At 36.0% G+C, this 23485-nt stretch overlaps 3 protein-coding genes across 4 annotated transcripts in view; all 3 read left to right on the top strand.

Moving 5' to 3' along the window:
• LOC127152318 (vitelline membrane outer layer protein 1-like) overlaps window positions 1-7642 on the top strand; it is a 33127-nt gene extending 25485 nt beyond the window's left edge. The window contains exons 1-5 of one of the 2 annotated variants that reach the window (XM_051092916.1): window positions 3425-3749; window positions 5260-5390; window positions 5569-5682; window positions 7181-7362; window positions 7434-7642. In XM_051092916.1, coding sequence (XP_050948873.1) covers window positions 3543-3749; window positions 5260-5390; window positions 5569-5682; window positions 7181-7361 — 633 coding nt within the window. In that variant the 5' untranslated portion in view covers window positions 3425-3542 and the 3' untranslated portion in view covers window position 7362; window positions 7434-7642. Of the gene's footprint in view, window positions 1-3424; window positions 3750-5259; window positions 5391-5568; window positions 5683-7180; window positions 7363-7433 lie in introns of those variants that run through there. The other variant, XM_051092917.1, reaches the window with a different exon arrangement.
• A 307-nt stretch (window positions 7643-7949) lies between these two features.
• LOC127152328 (vitelline membrane outer layer protein 1-like) lies at window positions 7950-16406 on the top strand. The gene is made up of 5 exons (XM_051092932.1): window positions 7950-11186; window positions 11417-11550; window positions 11685-11798; window positions 14744-14925; window positions 14995-16406. The coding sequence occupies exons 1-4, from the start codon at window positions 10989-10991 to the stop codon at window positions 14922-14924; spliced, it is 627 nt and encodes a 208-aa protein (XP_050948889.1). The 5' UTR covers window positions 7950-10988; the 3' UTR covers window position 14925; window positions 14995-16406.
• A 4960-nt stretch (window positions 16407-21366) lies between these two features.
• On the top strand, window positions 21367-22968 carry LOC127152329 (vitelline membrane outer layer protein 1-like). The gene is made up of 5 exons (XM_051092933.1): window positions 21367-21673; window positions 21999-22120; window positions 22250-22363; window positions 22660-22841; window positions 22938-22968. The coding sequence occupies exons 1-4, from the start codon at window positions 21467-21469 to the stop codon at window positions 22838-22840; spliced, it is 624 nt and encodes a 207-aa protein (XP_050948890.1). The 5' UTR covers window positions 21367-21466; the 3' UTR covers window position 22841; window positions 22938-22968.
• Window positions 22969-23485: the final 517 nt, after the last annotated feature.

The following is a 23485-nucleotide window of genomic DNA, read 5'->3' as shown; positions in this document are numbered from 1 at the left end:
CCAAGCTTTAGAACGGCACAGACAGGTGTTTCTCCTCATCAGTCCAAAGCGAGTCCAATAATATGCATCCATCCATAATAAAAAGTGCCTCACACAGATCCGAGGGGGTGAATAAAGGCCTCCTGTAGCAAATCAATGTGTTTGTGTAAGAAAAATATCCATATTTAAAATGTAACAATCACTTTAATCTAGCTTGTGCTATCAGTTGTACACGGAACTTGCTTCTTTAGCAAGGGGTGTGGCAGTACTGAAACATCGTCTAAGCTGTTCGCCAATCACAACACAGTTGAACAGCTAACCAATCACAACCCGTTTCATTTTCGGAAGGCGGGCCTTCATTAAACTGGGAGAAATGCATTATAATAATTGTCACCAAGCATAAAAGCATGTTCTAGTACAACCCCAAAACAAAATCAAGACAAAATCAATAAAAGAGCATAACAGGACCCCTTTAAGAATTGTTACATTAAGAGCCAGTTTCATCACAAGTGAGACAGATGAGTTTTCTTAAAGGGCTCATCGGATGCCCATTTTCCACAAGTTGATATGATTCTTTAGGGTCTTAATGAAAAGTCTCTAATATACTTTGATTAAAAATTCTCAATGGTTTTGTAAAACAACACCCTTTTTACCTTGTCAAAATCAGCTCTGCAAAAATCATCTCATTCTGAGGGGTTGTTCCTTTAAATGCAAATGAGCTCTGCTCGCTCCGCCCCTCTCTTCTCTCTGTGGAAAGACGGTCTTGTTTACATTAGCCGCATTAGTCGCGTTTAGCCGCTAAACTTCCTTACTACCACGTTATTAGGAAAGGCGATTGCAAATATAATTTATAAAAAAACGCTTATACTCACTTCTGCTGTAAGTGAAGCTGAATCATGAATGATTTGTGCGAACATAGACGGATATATGTAGATCAGGAGGCGCATTCCCTTCACAAACAAATGTAATCCACTGCATCTTCAGCGGCTCAGATGTCGGGAGTAAATGACGACCACTATGTTCATTATATCATCCAGCAACACAACACCTCAATCGCTCAATCGGAGATATTTTTGTCTAACTTACATCCCTGCTCCGGCATCAAAACATGGAAAGTTACTGGCCTGTGACAGCTGGTCTAAGGTAAGAGCTCATGTCAATCAACTATCGTGGGAGTGGCCTCTGTGGGTGTGACGCCACACCGACAGGCATCTGAGAACGGCTCGATTTAAAAAAAGGGGATATTATTTTTACAGATTAATTAAAAACCACTGCATGGATTTTTATCATTATAGGGTAGATTTGTACATACACTGACAACACACATTAATGTTCAAACAACATGAAAAAGTGAATTTAGCATCCGATGACCCCTTTAAAAATAATAAGTGGTTTGATCAATAAAACTCTGAGTTTTTTTTTTTCTTCATCTGGGGTCGGTGGACAGATATCAAATGGTGTCCTTCTGGATTCTTGACTGCTTTTCAGCTGAGAGTTGAAAAATCTTTAGGAAATATCGACGACACGGCCGCAAGCAACATCAAGTGAGTAGGCCTGTGTGCTTTTGTGCTGCGCTGAAAATCTTTTAACCTAATTTGGCGCTCTTGGTCAAAAAATATCTTTTTGTTTTTAATAGATTGCTTGGAAATCACTCATTATTATGCTTTATTATCATCACCAAATCTTTTTGGAACTGATTGCAGGACTCCAGACTGCGACCAAAAATATTAATTTGCGGGAAATTCTAAAACACTTAACATGAAAAACCTTAATGCATTAAAACAGTGTTTTTAGAACACCAAACTTAATAAACACATTATTAATGAAGCATACCATATACAGACAAGCAGATAAGTCCAGAATAAAAAGCGTTTTCCTCCTATAGAAAACCGTTATAATTAAACGCGTTGCGTTCTTATTCTGGACTTACCTGCTTGTCTGTACATGGTACGCTTCATTAATAATGTGTTTATTAAGTTTGGTGTTTTAAAAACACTGTTTTAATGAATTAAGCCACACTAAGTGTTTTCCTTAGGAGCGTTCTTGTTCAGAACTCATCTGAAAGTTCCAAGAGTTTTGCAGTGATATTAGTGTTGTATTATTCTTTGTATTAAAAAATGCCTGGTAAAGAACAGGCACATTTCCAAAAATTTTAATTCAAGCATCGAAGCATGAGAAGACTTGTTACAATAAATAATTGTATGATTTCTGTGAACCCATTGCATATCAAATTGAAAAATGCATTTAATGAAAATTTCATTAAAAGGTCAGAGCAATGCCATAAGAAGCTAAAAAAAAACATCACAGTAATCCACATCACTCCAGTCCATCAGTAAACATCTTAATAAGACAAAAGCTGAAACAATTCCATCAATAAGACAGAATAGTCGATAATCCTTAATAACATTTCCTCCAGTGAAAAAGGAGAGAAATGTGCACGGATCAAGCACTGTTTACAGCTCTAAACCAATATGTGGCTGGATTTTGATGTGAGAGACAACAGGAAATGGACTTTTTCACTGGAGGAAGTGTTATTATGGATTATGGACTCAAATTTTAGTTTAAAATGTCTTGATGGATTTGTTTCAGCTTTTGTCTTCTCAAGATGTGAACTGATGGATGAGTGGTGTGGATTACTTGTGGATCACTGTCATGTTTTTATCTGCTCTCATTCTGACGGCAGAGTGGAATGACACATTTCTACAAATCTGATGAAGAAACAAACTCATCCTAATCTTGGATGGCCTTTTCAGCTAATTTTCATATTTGGATGAAATATCAATTTAAAGGAATCTGCCTTACAGCATCCATTTGTCCTTAAAACCTCATGAAATAAACTATTAAGTAATGCTTACAGGAGCAATGAGCAGCATTTGACCTTATTAGTCAGTGTTTGTCTAAAGTGTGTTTTTTAACTTGCACAATCATTTAGTTTTGCATTATCGTCTTGATATGTGTGCTAATATGGATAAACACCCATTCTTTAGTTCTTCATGCAAATTGCTATAACTTCAGTAGCCACTTAGAAAATAGTAAATACTAGAAAATATTTCTAGTTAAATTTGTCTCTTCCGCCACAAAATCATACAAGTTTGGACCGAGATGAAGGTGAGCAAATAATGACCGAATGATCATTTTAGCTGATCTTTTCCTTGCATGAAACTCAAATCTAAGTTGTTTTGAGGCAGCTGTTCTTTTTTTAATGTCAAGCTAATATTCTCTGTGTTAGTATTTCACTCTGTACTCTCCAGCATTACCAAATCAAAGCAGCAGCTCAACATTTTATGGGAATTTAACCAAGTAAAACACTTTCCAAGGACACTAATGGTTTGTGTGTTTATTTACAGGACATTGACGTGTGCTCAGTGTTCCTGGCTGCTGATTGGTTGGAATATTGATGAACTGCATAAATGTTTCATTCTGATTGGCTTAATCAACAGGCAGGTTCTGCTGCCCAGCCACAGGCAACTCAGAAGCCCCAGTTCAGTTTTTGGTGTAGAAACCAAGCAAAATTATTTTCATCAGTATATATTTTTTTTTTAGATCAGGCCAGTGCTGTAGCAATGCATCACTTTATTTCCATCATGCTTTCACTGCTAGCCTTTATCGGGCTGCATGTGAGCGTTCAGAGCGCAGGAAGACGTTCTGAGAGGAGCATCGAGAGACATTTCGTATCGTTGCTGACGGTACCTAATGGGATGTCGTTTGGGTCGTGGGCTGACAGGGAATTGTGTCCGAGTCAAACGTACGCCGCAGGGTTCAGTCTAAAGGTAAGTTGAGCATTGATTCCCTCTTATGAAAATAAGTTTATTCAAGTGTGCTATTAGTATACTTCTTTCAAACTAAAAATAGAAAAGTATACTTTCAGTCTACTTTTTAAGAACTTCTCAGAAATGTGCTTTATGTACTTCTCAGAGATATACTTGAAATGACATTAAGTATACTTGACTTATACTTAAAAACAAGTCTAAATATATTTAAGCTATACTGTACTAAGCTTAGAGAATCCATGTTTTCATTGTTATACGGTAGGGGGCGCTATTACACTGTCTTCTATACAGAATTTCCAAAACACAAGCAAAGAAGAAACCGAAACAACAGATGCTTCCACATATAATCTAACACAATCATCAGACAAAAAAAAAATCATCAAAACTGTAACGTTATAGAATAAAATGTCGACCCATGAAGAGGTAATGATGACTATTTGGGGTGTTGATCAACTCCATCTATGTTTTGATTATCATTCTGAATCTAGTTCAGTTTTTTTCAGCGTTTTGTTCAAAATATTGATTATTTATTTCTTTATTTATGCAACCACATTCAAGTGTTTATAAAAAAGAATGCATTAAGCTAGAATAAAATGTTTTTGCTTAAAAGCAGATACACTCTAAGCATTCTTAAATTGATACATTTCTTTGCGTTTTGAGAAAAACTGTGGGGTTTAAATGCATTTGTTTTTAAATTACAAATATATAAATTTAAATAACTTGTACCTTTGTCTTAGTACACAGGGTAGATTTACTACAGCATGTATTATTATTTTTATTTATTTTTATTATTTAACATCTTTAATTTAATCTGCATTGCAAAAAATGATTTTCTTAGATTTTTTACAACTAGACTTTTTTTGTTTCCAGACAAAATATCTAAAAAATTTGAAATCAAGAAGGATTTTCCAGACAAGTAAAACTGATAGTCTTGTTTTCAGAAAAAAAAAAGTCAAAATTAAGTAGGGTTTTGCTTGAAACAAGCAAACGAATCTGCCAATGTGGTGAGCAAAATAGTCTTGTTTTCTGCTTGTAATAAGATTATTTTGCTTGTTCTAAGCAAAAACTCACTTTTTGACTTCTTTTTTCTGAAAACAAGACAATAATTTTTACTTGTCAGGAAAATTCTTCTTGACTTAAGAATTTTTAGATAGTTTGGCTGGAAAAAAAAGATATTAAATTGAAGTAAGAAAAGCATTTTTGCAGTGTATTTAACAAGGTAGATTTACTATTTTTATGTATTATTATTCAACATCCTTAAACAAGTTAGCAATGGTTTTCTTTAAGCAAACACACTTAATTTTGATATATTTTTCATAATACTCATTCAGATCATTTTGCAACTCAAGTAAATGTATCTTGATTTAAGCATGTTTAGATTTGTACTGGAAAACAAGACAAAAATACAGAGGAAGAAAATCATTTTTCAGTCATTTTCAATGCACCTGCCATGATTGGTTAACTCAGTTCCCAGTGGATTGCCTTAATGTTTTTTCCTTATTTTTTTGAGGTGGAGAAACTTTCCTTTGGTTTTTGGGATAACACAGCGCTCAATGGGATTCGTCTTCACTGCGTCAGTCTTTTTAAAGACTCAAACTTATATGATGAGGAAGGCAGTGCCATTCACTCCGCCATAGGAAGGTAATGTAAGGTAGTAAAACTAGGTAGAGCAGGTTTGTTTTGAAGAATTCATACATTAAAGATTAGGAGCTGGATAAATAAGCCAAGGGTTTTCTTGAAAATAATTGATTTATTCAATACAATTCTTAATTGTCTTCAATAAACCTTTGAAATAATCATAAATTGTGATTTTCTCCAGCTGGGGTGAGTGGACAGAAACCAAATGGTGTCCTTCTGGATTCTTGACTGCTTTTCAGCTAAGAGTCGAATCTTACCAAGGATTTGAAGACGACACGGCCGCAAACAACATCAGGTGAGTAAATTAGGCTGTTTTAAAGTTGCTGAGTCATTAAGGGTTTTTCCCTCAACAAGCTGTTTAATTAACAAGGACCTATCATGCTATTTCTCACATTGCTGTCTGAGCATGAAAAAAGGTATGTAAAGTTATAAAGCATAATGTCCACTCACAGAACTCTTTCATTGAACGCTTTCATTGTTTTCGTCCAGGAACATACACACTTTTGCAAATTACAGTAAGGGGCATCAACACACACTTGATTTGTTTGGCCAATCACAATGCACTGGGTCAACTGCCCAATCAGAGCGCTCTGCGCTTTTTGGAGGGAGGGGCTTTGTAGCAACCCTTACGCAAAAAGAAGGTTATTCAAGTGTGCTATTAGTATACTAAAAATAACTAAAAATAGGAAAGTATACTTTCAGTCTACTTTTCAAGTACTAAATGTGCTTTATGTACTTCTCAGAGATATACTTAAAATGACATTTAAGTATAGTTGACTTGTATTTAGAAAAAGTCTAAATATATTTAAGCTATACTGTACTAAGCTTAGAGAATCCATGTTTTCACTGTTATACGGTAGGGGGCGCTATTACACTGTCTTCTGTTCAGAATTTCCAAAACACAAGTGAAGAAGAAACTGAAACAACAGATGCTTCCACATGTAATCTAACACAATCATCAGACAAAAAAAATCATCAAAACTGTAACGTTATGGAATAAAATGTCGACCCATGAAGAGGTAATGATGACTCTCAAAGTTTGGGGCGTTGATCAACTCCATCTATGTTTTGATTATCATTCTGAATCTAGTTCTGTCTTTTTTCAGCGTTTTGTTCAAAATATTGTTTGTTTATTTATTTTTTATTTATGAACCTTACCCACATTCAAATGGAGATATGAAGATAGAATAAAATGTTTTTGTTTACAACAGATGCCCTGTTCTTTCTTTTGATGTTTCATATGTTCAGATATTCATACAACAAAATATATGCAAAAATAATACCTAAATTGGGACATAGTAGTATACTTAAAGTATGATGTAAAGTTCACTTAAAGAAAAGTTGTTACTTAGTACAACTTAACATTTCAAGTTGAATAAACTTATAATTTTAAGGCAGCAGGGTAACAAATTATTTTAAGCTGACTCAACAAATTGTGTTTTTTATTTTTTACAGTGTACCTATAAGTTCACATTTTTAGTGTAACTCCAGTACAAACTAAAAACTTAGACATAGTTGTGTACTCAAAGTATACTACTGTTATACTTGGAGTACACTTAAAAATATACTTTTATATACTAGAAAGTGGGCCAATTTAGTCCCAAGGAGTATTGAGTACACTTACAAGTATACTACTAGTACACTGATATTTGTATACTTACTACATAAAGTATACTTAAAAATATACTTGAATTTTACTTAAGTATACTTAATAAAATAAACTTGAAGTATACTACTTTTTGGTAAGGGAAACCAAAGCTGCATGTTTATAATAATATTGTCACATTTTTCAGATTCAACTGCAGTGAAGGGACTTTGCTGCTGGGTGACGGCACAGACAGGGGCGAGTGGGGCGATTGGAGCCCACTGTGTAAGGGAAGAGGGATGTGTGGTATCAGGACACTGATAGAAGAGTCACAGGGAATTGGAGACGACACCGCTCTCAATGATGCACGCATGTTCTGCTGCGATTAAGGTGATGCGATCACAATCAAACACTCGGATTGTCATGCCCTGCAGAGCAACTAAGTTTGATTTTTCTTTTAGGTGTAAGAGGAGGACAACAAGAACAGCAAGAAGATCAGATGGATTGTAATAATTAATCAAATACTACGAGCTAACAGGAAACATGTCATATCACAATGTTGTAAGTGATAATGCACAGTCAGCTGGTCATTATCACAAAATAAATCTTAACAGGACAAGGAGGTTGACTGGTTGCCCAAGCAGTATTAAAGACTTTTCAGAGTATGTCACAGCAGCATCCATCTGTTATTTTAATAAGCGAAACTCTTAGCCAATCATAGCAGTGGGCGTTTACTTGCGAGTCTTGAACGCGACCCGTTCTGCAAAGAGGCGCAGAAACAGGATACAAAATAACATATTACTTCTACATGATGATTTTTTATGTAAAATCTCACACTAACATAATAAGTGAACCTCAGAGAACATTATAAAATAATTAAAAATGCAGTTCATGACCTTCTTAAAGGTCCCATCTTCTATTTTTCTTTAAAATTTTGTGAAAGATAAAAAAAACAAAAAAAACAAAAGGTAAATCTGTTTCAAAGGGCACATGCTTTTACCGGCAATGAGCAGCGCTTGACCCGATCGCTCAGTGTTTGTCTAAAGTGTGCTTACATGCAGGTCATTGACTTCAATATCCAAACGTATTTAGTGATTTAGTTTTGCATTGTTTCTTGATCACTGACTGGAACAACGATGTAAACTAGATAAAGTTCATCAAGACAAACTTTAAGTTGGCTTGAGAAAGCCTGATCAGAAAGTTTGAAAAAGTTCAAAAGTTTTTAAAACATTTGTAAAAGTTTTAAAAGTTTGAGGGTTTTCAGTCTGAAATACTTTGAAGTTTTAAAGCTTGAAGCTTGAATGTTTTGAAGGCAATACAGGCTGTCAGATAGATAGATAGAATGTTTTTAGCATGTTGCTAGCATGTTTATAACATGATTAGCATGTGACCAGCGGGTTACTAGAATGCTTAGCGTGTTATTAGCATGATTAGCATGTTGCTAGCATCATTAACGTGGTGTTTCTAACATGTTTTTAACATGATTAGTCTGTTCCTAACATGTTTCTAGCATAATTAGCAAGTTACTAGCAAGTTACTAACATGTTACTAGCATGTTGCTAGCATGATTAACATGTTTCTAGCATGATTAATAAGTTACTAACATGTTGCTAACATGTTTCTAACATGATTATCACGTTGTTAACATGTTCCTAAACTCAGTAACCTGTTACTAACATGTTGCTAACATGTTTCTAACATGATTAGCATGTTGTTAACATGTTTCTAAACTCATTAACCTGTTACTAACATGTTGCTAACATGTTTCTAGCATGATTAGCCCATTGCTAACATGTTTCTAGCAAGATTCGCATTTTGTTAACGTGTTTCTAACATGATTAGCAAGTTACTAACAAGTTGCTAGCATGTTTTTAACATGATTAACATGTCACTAGCATGTTGTTGGCATGTTTTTAACATGATTAGCGTGTTGTTAGCATGTTTTACCATGTTTCTAGCATGATTAGCAAGTTATTAGCATGTTGTTAGCATGATTAGCAAGTTACTAGTAAGTTGCTAGCACATTTTTAACATGATTAGCATTTTGCTAACATGTTTCTAGCATGATTAACATGCCACTATCATGTTGCTGATAGCTGACCCAGTTTGTTCTGTGGGCCTATTTCTTTCCTCACGCAGATCATCATATGACTTCAGACTTATGCAGCAGTCAAGCTGCACTGGAAAACCTAATAAATGTCCTAACACTTTTTAGTTACATTACATTTGTTTTTGAAGGGAATGCGGCTCCCGATCTACATATATCCGTCTATAATCATTCGTGATCCAGCTTCACTTACAGCAAAAGTGAGTATAAGGGTTTTTTCATGAATCTTTGCGATCGCCTTTCCTTATAACGTGGTAGTTAGAAAGTTTAGCGGCTAAAGTAAACAAGATCGTCACTCCACAGACAGAAGAGAGGGGCGGGGCAAGCAGAGCTCATTTGCATTTAAAGGAACAACCCCTTAGAATGAGATGATTTTTGCAGAGCTGATTTTGACAAGGTAAAAAGGGTGTTGTTTTACAAAACCATTGAGAATTTTTAATCAAAGTATATTATAGACTTTTCATTAAGACCCTAAAGAATCATATCAACTTGTGGAAAATGGGCATCCGATGACCCCTTTAAAGTGTTATTTTTAGTTTAATATATTACAGGGGAGATCTGTTAGTGTTTAATCTTCTCTTATGTTTGGTTTTAAAAGGCTTTCTGTTATGTCTGATTTTTTTGGGGAGGTTACCATTGTGCTGAAGAGTAGAGCCAATGGTTAGGTCGAGGAAGGATCCACTACAAACACTAAAACTATGTACTGCTTAATTTAACAGCAATAACTGATGCAGTGGTTGTCCTGTTGGTTATATGTGACCCTTGACCACAAAACCAGTCATAAGGGTCAATTTTTCGAAATTGAGATTTATACATCACCTGAAAGCTGAATAAATAAGCTTTCTGTTGATGTATGGTGTGTTAGGATAGGACAATATTTGGCTGAGATACAACTATTTGAATATATGGAATTGCATATTAGTAATCAAAAATTAAGTTTGGATATATTTACAGTAGGAATTTTACTAAATATCTCCATGGAACATGATCTTTACTTAATTTCCTAATGATTTTTGGCATAAAAGAAAAATCAATAATTTTGACCCATACAGTGTATTTTTGGCTATTGCTACAAATATACCCCAGCGACTTAAGACTGGTTTTGTGGTCCAGGGTCACATATTAGTATGTACACGTGTGCTGTTACTAACTAGACAATTCAAGCACTTAAACAAATTTTTTAAGGAATTCCAAGGTGCAGTAAATGTTACATTAGTTACTTCAACTGAAATAATGAGTTGTTTGGATTATACACCTAGTGTATTCAATTGAAAATGAATTAGTTTTTGCAACTAAAACATTTTTTACTTGACAGGCAATCAGTTTGCATGCATTTTAAAGTTAGGTTAATTGATTTGTTTTACAGTATGCATGAATATACTTTTATGATACTTCAATTCTCATGCCTCTCAGAAGAAAGACAGTCATACAGGTTATGAGGCTGATTAAATGGCATCACAATGATCGTTTTTAGTAGATTACTTCCTTCTTGCAATCACTCAATTTACTTTCTTACAATTTACTTGAGAAAATCTAAATGCAATAAACCTGTGGGCAAATGCAAAATCAAACAAGCAACTCAACATTTTATAGCCATTTTGCCAAGAAAAACAATTTTCAGGGACACTGGAGATTCTGCTGGATCAGTGTTTGTTTTTTTGTGTTTTCAGTCACGTAATGGTCATTAACCCGTGGTCCTGGCTGCTGATTGGCTAGAACCAGGAAATCACAATATTGATAAACCGTATAAATGTTTTCTGAAAGAAATTCTGTGGACAGACTGCAGTTGTTCTGGATTTGAATTGTTCATTTAAGCAGTTTTACTGACCCTGGATCAGATTTTGGTGTAGAAATCAAACAGAATTAATTTCATCAGTGTTTTTTTAGCGATCAGGCCAGAGCCGCAGCAATGCGTCGCTTCATTTCTTTACTGTTAGTCATTATAGGACTGCATGTGAGTATTCAGACATATATAATGCATTCTGATCCAGAAATCAGCAGAAAAAACAGATGGTGGCTGGTTATGTTCTATCCAACAAACTGGGGGTCGTGGGGGTTTAAAGACGTCTGTCCGAATGGAACATACGCCGCAGGATTCAGTCTAAAGGTAAGTCTGGCACTGAATCCATTCTAGTAATATGGAGTGGCTTAGTGGTTAAACGTGAGCTGGTGACTGATCATTACTCGCTAGTCATTTAATTTTATGTATCTCCAGGGAACTGCACCAGCCTAATACTAAAGGACATGAAGATGAATGTTACGGGATGGTTACAGTTACCTTTTAAATGAGTCATTGTAGCTCTTTCAAATTTAGGAGTTTTGTTTTGTTTTGCAAAGCTGGAAGAACTTTCCTATGGTTTTTGGGATGATAACACTGCACTCAACGGGATTCGCCTTCACTGCGTCGATCCGTCCAAAGGCTTATCAAACTCATATGAGAACTACGCCTCAGTTCAGTCAGAAGTAGGAAGGTAACGGGCTCAGTCTAAAGAGTAGTTATTATGAATTCTTACTTTAAGGTTTAGAAGCAGTGTCTTCATAAGCTACAGTAGACAAATAAATTGAATCTTGAATTTTCAGTAGTAAACTTGTGTTTTTTCTTCAGCTGGGGTGAGTGGACAAAAATCAAATGGTGTCGTTCTGGATTGCTGACTGCTTTTCAGCTGAGAGTCGAAGCTTCCCAAGGAATTGAAGACGACACGGCCGCAAACAACATCAGGTGAGTCATTTACTTTAAAAGGCAGTCTTCACGGTTTAAGAATATAAACCTTGCAGGGGGTCTGTAGGCAAATGTTTGAGAATTGAACATGTAAATGAAACGTTCTGGTGCACTCTGACAACAAAATTAAGGGAAAAGACAACATTTGCTTTAAGTAAAAAATACTTTTTGGACAGTGCAACTCTGTCGTCATTGGTGTTCATACTTCTCTTTGTGTGCAGTGGAGTAATTTATTTTTGATCATTTTAAAGTTCACATTAGAGTGTGCATACTATCAACAATCTCCATCTTTCCACTGCAGGAAACACACAAGCTGCATCTGAAGTGGCATTAGACGTATTTACACACTGAGGTGCCATAAATGCATTTACACCACAACATTTCAAATGCATAACTAACTTTATAAGATGTTTTAAATATTTTGTAACACGCAAGTTGAAAATGTTGGGGAAAATGCAAAACTTTAAAATTTACATCAAAACACCAGTAGATGATGGCAAATGATGGTTTTAATCATTTAACTGATTCATTCGGCTGATTCATTCAGAAACGAGGCAAGTGGCTCTTTATGACTGGGTTACTGAATCATTGACTCACTTGATTAATTCAAAAACGTGATTCAATCAGTAACAAAACACTGCTGCGTGTTGCTCGGAGATACAGTTCTGTGGCTTTGATTGAAACTATTTTCATCAGCGAACTTGAGCAAAAACAACCTGCGACTGAAAACTACTTTGTGCGACTATGAAAAAATATTTAGCAGCACCAGTGACGTGATCAGCATATTTGTGCTTGCGCTGAGGGGAGCTTAAAAGGTTTTTCCATGTTTTTGCAACATTGAGTAATGTATCACAGACATATCTCACCAATCCTTTTATAAACAAAGTGTAAATAAAAGATTGATTGTGCAGTGTAAAGAGCTTCATTGATTATAATGGAACTTTGTGAGATTGCGATGAACTGAGATGAGTGACAGCTTTTAATTTTTGAGGGAGTTTGTAAATGAGATATTGATTTAATACAACAGTTCAATAAACAAGAAGTTCATATTAAGTGACTGACATTGTCTGACTATAACACTATTGCCTGATTTTGCTTATTTCGTTGTCAAAAATAGTTTGAAACAAGTCACAACTGAGCCGCTGCGCATCTCCATTCAAACACAGCGGTGTTTCGTTTATGAATGAATGTGCGTTTTTAAATGAATCTAGTGAATCAATGATTCAATTTTCTATTCATAAAGAGAGTCACTTGCTTTATTCCTGAACGAATCAGCTGTTCGAACTAGAGGTCAACCGATACTGGATTTTACCAATACCGATACCTAGGTTGGACCACACTGGCCGATACCGATTAATCGACAGAATGGATACTGAATAAAAATAAATAAATAGTGCTCTACTATTTAAAAAAAAGTAGCCTACTGAACCCTACTTTGTAAATGAATAAAAATATTAATATTAATTATATATTGATCACTACAGTTAGTTCATTTTTCATTAATCTTAACAAAAGCAACTAAAATGTTTAAAATATATCAGTAAATGCTGAAATAAACACACTCTTAACAATGAACAATATCTCTATTTTACAGCTTTTATCAATCTTAATGTTACAAATGGACTCTAATTGTAAATTGTTACCATTACATCAACAATCAAGCTAAAGATGGCCATCTTTAAATATCTATACAAAGGCCACAGTATTGAAATTGCACACATATGGATATTGTGTACTTTCACTATTTAACTGCTTCTATTCTAGAACATTTGTGGTTATCTAATCAAAATATAAAAATATGTTAGTCACACAACGGGCAAAAGTGCAGCGCCGCATCTAGAAGAACTCGCAGCTATCGGGTATCACACACAGTGGACGCGTCGCGTTTAATTCAAGCGGCGTCTACAAGACTTTATTTGATCACCAAACCGTATACTGCTGCCAAAGTATACTGCTGTCCTTTCTCCAATAATGCAGCATCAAGTCAACAAATTCATCGCTTAGTAATGACATGAAAACATGCACTACAGTATACTGTACACACCGTTTTATTGTCAATGTTTTAAATCCGCCTTTGAGGTGTCCCACTCTGTGCAGCGCAGTGTCACGTGTCTAAACAAACGGCACGTGCCGTCAGTGATTTCCGCCACTAGAGGCCGCTCTCGTGCTGTATAACAAAGACTATAGGGACTTTGCTGTAAAATGACGACCTTCTCAGCCGCTCCAGCCATGGACCAAACCCGGAAAAAAAAAATTTGCATGGATTTTTGCCGATAACCGATAGTTCCGGCAATCTACTATCGGTGCCGATTAATCGGCAAAACGATACATCAGTCGACCTCTAGTTCGAACGAATCAAATGAATGATTCAGTAATTCAATCAGTGACTTGCTGCCACCTACTGGCAGTTTTAGTTTCATTTTTAAATTACCTTTTTAGTTATTTAAATCATTTAATATTTCTGTATTCAAAATTTTATATTTAAAACATTAATCTCAACATGATTTGACTGCACTCATACCACCTCTAAGCCTCATTAAACATCTGAAAATACAACTTTTGGGTACTTCTGTGCCACCTCTGTAGTACAAATTTTGTTAATACTGATTTAATTTGATTGGTAACTTATTCATATTATACTTGTTCTTATTCTGTTGTTTAAATTAAAAATTTATAAAAGCTTAAAAATATATTTTTTTAAAAATCTGACATAAAAGATGACATACTTTTAATAAAGTTAGAAAAATGCCATTACAAAAGTAAAAACAAAACTCCCCTGTAAATCACATTCAGGAGTCAAATATTACCTCGTAATGAGAAGGCTATACTTTTTGATCAGATTTTTTTCAGAAGCAGCTCCTGAAATTTTGACTGTGCTCCTAATTTTTTTAAGTTAGGAGCACACGTGCTAATAATATACTTTTTCTTTATAAACCTTTTTTCAGATTCAAATGCAGTGGAGGGTCCGTGCTGGAGGGTGATGGCACAGCCTGGGGTAACTGGGGCAGCTGGAGCTTAACATGTGAAGGAAAAGGAATTTGTGGCATCAGGACACAGATAGAAGAGCCACAGGGAATGGGAGATGACACCGCTCTCAATAACGCGCGCATGTTATGCTGTGATTAAGGTGATGTGATCGCAATCAAACACTCAGATCGTCATAGTGCAGAGCGACTGAATTTGTTTTTTCTTTCAGGTGATAGAGGACGACAGCAAGAACAGCCAGAAGATCAGATGCATTATAATAATTGATCAAATGCTATGAGCTAACATGTCATGTAAGTGATAATGCAAATTCAGTCATTATCACAAAATAACATGATAACAGGATGGATCAGGACCCTGAAAAAAAGCCAAGGTTGACTGGATCATCTCGCTTATTATTTTATTTTTGTGCCAAATATCAGAATTAAATCCTGTTTTTTGATTACATTAATGCATGTGGCAGACGTTTTGATCTACAGCGTCTGACACTGCATTTAGAGTAATTGTCTTATCTGTTCATGCACTTCAGTGAACTCAACACTACATTAAATTTAAGTGTAATACTGACAACCCTGTTAACTATAAACTTTTGTTACCTTTCTGAGGGCATGTTTATACAATCTTTTAAATAAAGGTTCTTTACTGGCATTTATGTTTCCATAAACATCCTTGGAATCTTTCCATTGCGTAAAAGTTTCTTTATAGTGCAGAAATATTCTTTTGAAAATTAAAATCATATTCACACAGTTTTTTTGTTTAAAGGTCCAATTTCTGCTTTACAGTATCTATTTATCTTTAAATCCCCATGAAAGTTTCAGTGAGCAGCATTTGATCTGATCAGTCAGCGTTTGTCTAGAGTGTGTTTACGTGCAAGTCATTGACTTTAATATCATTTAGTTCTGCATTGTTGTCTTGATCACTGATCGGAATAATAATATGAATAAACACTGATTCTTTAGCTAAAGTTTGTTCTGCGGATATCACTAACCACTTCCAGAAATGATCGCTGGTGCATTTTGGCTGCTGCTGTTCCTAGGCAATAATTGTTTTATTTCTATTCAATCTTATTTTAGACGTTTTGAAGATTAAACAAATTAGCTCATGTTCTTAAAACTATAAGCACTTGTCTTTGAGAAAATCCAACTATATTTGATCAGTTTATTGATATTTATCAGGTTCTACTCGTTCGACGTTCATTTGTTGGTATATATACAAATTTTAATATATATACACATTTTTTTTATTTCGTAAGCTTTACTTTTGACTTCCTTTCACTTGTAATTTCCTGTTCTTATGTGCACATCACGGACACACAAAACAAGAACTAGGTCTCGGACACACCGGTGCACCCGTATGATAAGGCAACCAAGCACATACACAGATATGCTCGTACACACATCGTAATTGTTGATATATTTCTTAATATATTATGAAATATTGATATATTGTTATATTGATATGTTGATATATTGTGATTATTGTTTTTATGATTATTCTACTTCCTTTTTTGTGAATTTTGTTTTTATTATGACTGTTCAACTTCCTTTTATGTAAAGTACTTTGAATTACCTTTGCGTATGAAATGTGCTATATAAATAAACTTGCCTTGCCTTGCCTAATACCCATATAGAGTACTGTTTGATCTCTGCCTACTTTGAATGAGATCAAAGAGATTGAGAACATGAGATGGGAGTTTTTCGACATACTCTAACTGTCATGAACCGGAACAAAAACAGAGTTTGAGCAGAGCAAGACAAGATGAGCGTTTGACTTTAAAAAGTATATAAATTATATTACTTTTTATGAAAATAACCGATCGTTTCAATAGATGAGACCATTCTTCCTTGGTTGGGGTCGTTTACAACTGCATTTGGGATCGTTTGAAGCCGCATTTAAACTGCATTTTGGAAGTTCAAAATCGGGGCACCATATCAGTCCATTATATGAAGAAAAATGCTGAAATGTTTACCTCAAAAAACATAATTTCTTTACGATTGAAGAAAGAAAGACACAAACATGACAAGGGCGTGACATTATCTGCAAATTTTTGTTCTGAATGTTGTACCATCTGCTTAGGATCATTGATGATCGTTTAGGCTTTATGTTGTAGGGACCCTTTTAGCCTTTTGACATTTTCATATAAATTACAGACATGGCCTCAAACAATGGTGTACACCATGTAATTAGAAAATGCATCATACTGTTTGTACTATATTTTGGGTAAAACTGCATCAATTCCCCAGACCAGCAATAAACATGCAAATGGCCAATAAATGGAGACAAAGAGAAGTTCTCCTGCTCAAAAATCCAAGCTTTGTATTGGCCAATTCACCCAAAGGTGGGTGTGGTAGGAAAACTATCATAAAACCCTAACTCCAACCAATCCATGCTCAAACCCTTCGAGACTCTCTCCAAAACTCATCACCTTTAGCCGCTTTTCATTTTCATTCACGATTCATTTAAAATATGAATCCATAATCTGATCTGATCTGGTCTGGTCTGAATCAGGAGAGAAATCTGCACAGATCAAGCGCCATTTACAAGCAAAGCAAAACAGTCCAAAACAGTGCTAAACAAATGTATCACTGGCTTTTTGACATTCTCAAGATGCTTTTGTCTCCTCAAGATGTTAACTGATGGACTGGAGTGGTGTGGATTACTTGTGGATTATTGTGATGTTTTTATCAGCTGTTTGGACTGTCATTCTGACGGCACCCATTCACTGCAGATCCACTGGTGAGACAGTGATGGAGTGACATTTCTACAAATCTAATGAGGAAACAATCCTAATCTTGGATGGCCTGAGGGTGAGCACATTTTTAGCAAATTTTTATTTTTGGATGAACTATTCGTTTAAATGAATCTGCTCTACAGTATCCATTTGTCTTTAAAACCTCATGAAAGAAAATGTAAACTATTAAGTAAGCAATGAGCAGCATGTGACCTGATCACTCAGTGTTTGTCTAAAGTGTGTTTTACATTATTGCCTTGAACAATAATATGGATAAACACTGATTCTTTCTATTTCTATTTCAATTTTTAAATTTGTCTCTTGCACCTCGTAAGAAAGAAAATCATATTTGGGTTTGTGGGTCTTTACTCACCTTCACGTGGGTTTGGACCAACATGAAGGTGAGTAAACGATGACTGAATGATCATTTTAGCTGATCCTTTCCTTCCAAGTGTTTATACATGAAATGCAAACGTAAGTAAAGTTGTTTTGAGGCAGTTTTTTTATTCTCTGTGTTGCAAAACATGCTTAGTAGTTCTTTCTATACGCTCCAAAATTACATAATCAAAGCAGCAACTTTAATTTAAATTAAAGTTAAAATTTAAAACACTTTCCAAGTACACTAATGGTTTGTGTGTTCATTTACAGTACAGGGGCCGGTTGCACCAGCTAGACGTAAAAAAGCTGGGTGTAAGCCCTACGCTGGGCTTTGCAACGTCCAACACCTGTTGCACCAGCTGAAACTACGATCAGGCGCAACTATGCCCGGTGTAGACAATGCGCATCCACGCCAACTCATTCTCCCACAGTGATAGCTGAGACAACACCCATGCTGCAATGCCTACAATTTCTAATATAAAACTGAATTGCTCAAGACATCACAACAAATGAAGCCACTGCGAAAGTATTTCATTAACTAAATATTTCCAAACAAGTCTGCGGTTTTTTGCATCTGCACATTTCCATGACATATTTCTTCAGACTAACACTAAAAATTAAGGCGACAGGTTAAGTAAAATATAATGAATGTAATACAATGCTTCTTTCTATATTTATTTTTTTTTGTTTTCTAGCTGACTATCGAGTACGTCTAGCCTAGTCTTACACCCGGGTGTCTGTCCAGCTGGTGCAACCGGCTCCAGGACATTGATGTGTCAGCCACTACTCTTCTTGACTTTTGTTTTTTTCTGGGGGACTTCAGTTCCCATCACCCATTTCTTTAGAATTGTTCCATTACCTTCAGCTGTGTGTCATTTACCTTGTTACCTCATCCTGATATATATACCCTGTTCTCTATGTGTTTTGTTGTTGGATTATTGTTTTCTGTTCTCTGTTTTTGCGGGTTATTTTTTGTGAATTACTTTTTGCATGATTTCTGCTTCTGCCACAATGTGAACTGCAGTTAGATCTTCTTCTTTGAGAGCATTTTGTGACACCTGGCTGTTGATTGGCTGAAACATTGATAAACTACATAAATGTTTTGTTCTGATTGGCTTAATAAAGAAACAGGCAGGTTCTGCTGTATTTATGTTTTACACATTATAAGTTTCATGTTGATTTTAAGTGCATGAAAAACTACAGGGCTCACTGTGATTCTTTTTAAATAATACATATACAAGTTTAACTAATTTGTACTTTTGAGTTGTTTTCCAGTTAAAAGTCCTAAAAGTTAAAAGTCCCAAGGTAGATTTGTTACAATATGCACCTTTTAACGTATTATTCTTTAACATCCTTAAACAAGCTGGCAATTGGTTTCTTTAAGCAAAAACTCACTTTGTTTTGATATAGTTTTCATAATGCAAGACTTGTTTTGTTTTGCTTCTCAAGGTAAATGTATCTTGAGTTAAGAATGTTTGTATTGGAAAACAAGACAAAAATACTATTTTTTGCAATGCAGTTGTAAAGAAGGGTCAGTGAAGTTGAGATCCATTTGCAGCATTTACTAAAGTCAAGTCAAGTCAAGTCACCTTTATTTATATACCGCCTTTAACAATACAGAATTGTGACAAGGCGGCTGTACAGTATTAAATAGGAAACAGTACATCAAGGCAAACCAAAGGCAACATTAAACACTCACATTATAGGTAAAGGTAGTTAATCAAAAACAATAAAATAAAATGCAATATTGTGTTAAGAGAAAGTGTCCCCAACTAAGCAAGCCAGAGGCGACAGCGGCAAGGAACCAAAACTCCATCGGTGACAAATGGAGAAAAAAAACCTTGGGAGAAACCAGGCTCAGTCGGGGGGCCAGTTCTCCTCTGGCCAAAGTTCCCGTGGTCTTGTGCCGACAGCCGTCTAGGTGATGTGGTCTTTAATGTGGATCCGTCTCTGGGGCTCATCTAGTTGATGTGGACTCCGCTGACATTCAAGGCTGTAGAGGTCGTCTCTAGGTGCTGATCACCGTCTGGGCTGGGTTCGGACTGGATCCGGGGGACTGCAGTGACCATCTGATCTGGATACGGACTGGATCTGGTGGTTAATGTGACCTCGGAATAAGAGAGAAACAGACTAATATTAGCGTAGATGCCATTCTTCTGACGATGCACCGAGTACATCGGGTGTTATGGGAAGTGTTCCCGGTTCCGGTTGACCTAATTAGTGCAGCCTAACAATCCTTTAACGGATTTGAATTATAAGAATGTGGATTTGTTATGTGTAAGCAAGGTTAAAGAGATGGGTCTTTAATCTAGATTTAAACTGACAGAGTGTGTCTGCGTCCCGAACATTGTAGGGTAGATTGTTCCAGAGTTTGGGTGCTAAATAAGAAAAAGATCTGCCGCCCGCGGTTGATTTTGATATTCTCGGTATTATCAAATTGCCAGAGTTTTGAGAACGCAGCGGACGTGAGGGACTATAATGCGATAAGAGCTCACTCAGGTACTGGGGAGCTAAACCATTCAGGGCTTTATAAGTAATTAGCAAGACTTTAAAATCTATACGATGTTTAATAGGGAAAGCAAACACGGTGATAGGCAGGGTCGATGCACAGCAAACAGGGATATCAGAGGGATATCAGACAGGCGAGTGGTCGGGGCAGGCAGCAAGCAGAGTAAACAATAGTCCATAAACAATGCAGAGAGTCAAAAAGGCAGGCAGAGTAAAATCAAACAACGAGAGAAACACTCAGAAACGTCAGCCGGGGCAAAACAAGAATTCGCGAAGAGTGCAGGTGAACCGGCTGTTTAAATAGTTCCAGTAACAAGGTGCAGCTGACATGTGATCAGGTCTGATTGTTGCTGAACAGTATGTATTTGTCTTTAAAACCTCATGAAAGATTAAAAAATGTAAATAAACTATCATGCAAAGCAATTTTAGCAGCATTTGATCCGAACAGTCAGTGTTTGTCTAAAGTGTGTTTACATGCAAGTCATTGACTTTAATATCCAAGTTCATTTATACATTTAGTTTTGCATTGTTGTCTTAATCACTGACTGGAACAATAAAATAAATAAACACTGATTCTTTATTTTGCTGCTAGAATATTTTTTTCTCCATGCAAAGCATCATACGACGTATGACTTATAAATATATATATTTATTTTTTTATATAATTTTCTTTATTTCTTAAGCTTCACTTTTGGCCTCCTTCACTTGTGTAATTTCCTGTTATGATTATGATCAGACTTAGAAAAAAACGGGAACTAGATCTTGGACACACATGTGCATCCGTATGATAATGGCAACCAAACAGACACGTGTACTTGTGCGCACATCTTAACTGTTGTTAACTGTTGTTCTTAATATCCATATAGGGAAATGTTTGACCTCTGCCTACTTTGATTGGATGCTGAGGGCATCCTCTATGTTGCTGTATGAATCTGTGTTGTATAAATATGACCCATCTTCCTTACTAAAGTTGAGAGTGTTATGGTAGTGCACTAGCTCTCTGTGTCTGCTCAATCAATTAGTTCATTTCATCAGCATTTTAATCCATCAGGTCAGAGCTGCAGCAATGAATCACTTCATTTCCATGATGTTTTCACTGCTAGTCATTACTGGGCTGCAGGTGAGCGTTAAGGCCGAAGAAAAACGTCATAAGCGAAGCTCCAGCAGACATTACATATCAGAGCTGACTGTGTCGAATGGAGGAGGATGGGGGTCGTGGGGTTACAGAGACATGTGTGCAGAAGGAACGTACGCCGCAGGGTTCAGTCTAAAGGTAAGGTAACAATTGACTTAGTGTGACTGTGACTGAGTGTTGAAGGTTGAAGTGTTGAAGAAACATGAAGTTGGATGTTACTATGGATTGGGTTAGTCCAGGGGTTTCCAGCCCTGTTCCTGAAGGTGCACCAACAGTAAACGTTTCTGAACACACTTGATTTAACTCATCAGCTCTTTAGCAGAGACTCCAAGACCTGAAATGGACAGCTCAGATAAGGGAGACATCTAAAATGTGTAATGTTGGTTTACCTCCAGGAACACTAGAGGCTGCAGTTAAGATTGCTCCTATTCTCTTTCTAATTTGTCTTAGTTTTGTTGTTAAGGTGGAAAATCCTATTGATGGGGATGATACTGCACTCAACGGGATTCGCCTTCACTGCACTGATTTGTCGAAAGGCTCAAAAGCATATCACAGATACACCTCAGTTCAGTCAGATGTAGGCAGGTAATGGGCTCAGTCTGAGTAATAATGCAGTATGTTAGCAGTTATGAAGACAGCAGTTTTTTTTCATAAGCTGGACAAATAAATTTTCTAACGATTGGTTTGATCAACCAAACTGTTTTTTTTCTTTAGCTGGGGTCGGTGGAAAGATATCAGATGGTGCCCTTCTGGATACTTGACTGCTTTTCAGCTGAAAGTCGAAAGATCTCAAGGAAATGGTGACGATACGGCCGCAAACAACATCCAGTATGCGCTTTTGTTCTGTGCTGAAAATCCTCTAACCTAATTTGGTGCTCTTGGTCAAAAACGACCGGTCTTTTACAAATTGCTTGTAAATCACTCATTATCACCATCTCAGATTCAATCTTTTTGTCAACGTATTTCCTTTCAGATTTTGTATTTATTTTTGGAACTGACTGGTTGTATGCCTCTATGAAATGTGCTCATGAAAAAAACAAAAAACATTATTTGTGGATAATTTTGCTCAAAATAAACAGCTGAGTAGTCGTTAAAAAAGTTTGTTTTGCCAAAATTTCTTCCAGTTTTCAATGCAGTGGAGGGTCTATCCTGACGGGTGACGGCACAGACTGGGGCGATTGGGGCAGCTGGAGTCAGACGTGTCAAGGAAAAGGGATCTGTGGTATCATGACACGGGTAGAAGAGCCGCAAGGACGAGGAGACGACACCGCTCTCAATGACGTGCGCATGTACTGCTGCACATGAGGTGATGCGATCACAATCAAACACTCGGATCTCAGAGCTGTTTGTAAGATGTCAGTGATGTTAGTGCTGGCTCATCTGTGTTTGGCTTTTCTTTCAGGTGTTAGAGGACGACAACAAGAACAGCAAGATGGATCATAATGACTGATCAGCATACTGTTATGAGCTCACATGAACCATGTCATACAACAGCTAGGTATTATCGCAAAATAAATTATATTCTAAAATCTATTAAAATATTCTTTCAGCATCAAATGAAATCAGTGTTTGTCTGTTGAATAATGTGCTTCTTTATTGACCTAACTGAAATCATTAACAATTAAATATTTCTTTGAATCTCATTCATTTATTTATTTTTTATTTCTAATTTCTAACCAATTCAAAAAAAAAAATGAAGAAATACTTTGTGAACAGGTTAATTTTAAATAACTTTAATTCAAGCATCAAAGAGAAGAGTCTTTACAATAAATAATTAAATGATTTCTGTGAACCCAATAAGTATCAATAAAAATTGCATTAAATGAAAATTTCCCAAAAGGTCCATGCAATGCCATTTGCTGATAAAACACAATAATAAATTGATAAAAACATCACAATAATCCACAAGTAATCCACACCACTCCAGTCCACCAATTAACATTGTGAGAA

This window comes from Labeo rohita, chromosome 21 (assembly GCF_022985175.1).
Source record: "Labeo rohita strain BAU-BD-2019 chromosome 21, IGBB_LRoh.1.0, whole genome shotgun sequence".
NCBI classification, from domain to species: Eukaryota; Metazoa; Chordata; class Actinopteri; order Cypriniformes; family Cyprinidae; genus Labeo; species Labeo rohita.
The sequence above is the reverse complement of the archived record's forward strand: the minus strand, read 5'-3'. Positions and strand labels throughout refer to the sequence as shown.

Bases quoted from the DNA above. Each gene is read 5' to 3' on its own strand.
- LOC127152328 (XM_051092932.1), top strand. From the start codon at position 10,989: ATGCGTCGCTTCATTTCTTTACTGTTAGTCATTATAGGACTGCATGTG. The intron at 11,551-11,684 runs GTAACGGGCTCA...TTTTTTCTTCAG, and splicing joins GTTCAGTCAGAAGTAGGAAG to CTGGGGTGAGTGGACAAAAA. The intron at 11,799-14,743 runs GTGAGTCATTTA...ACCTTTTTTCAG, and splicing joins ACGGCCGCAAACAACATCAG to ATTCAAATGCAGTGGAGGGT.
- LOC127152329 (XM_051092933.1), top strand. From the start codon at position 21,467: ATGAATCACTTCATTTCCATGATGTTTTCACTGCTAGTCATTACTGGG. The intron at 22,121-22,249 runs GTAATGGGCTCA...TTTTTTCTTTAG, and splicing joins GTTCAGTCAGATGTAGGCAG to CTGGGGTCGGTGGAAAGATA. The intron at 22,364-22,659 runs GTATGCGCTTTT...AATTTCTTCCAG, and splicing joins ACGGCCGCAAACAACATCCA to TTTTCAATGCAGTGGAGGGT.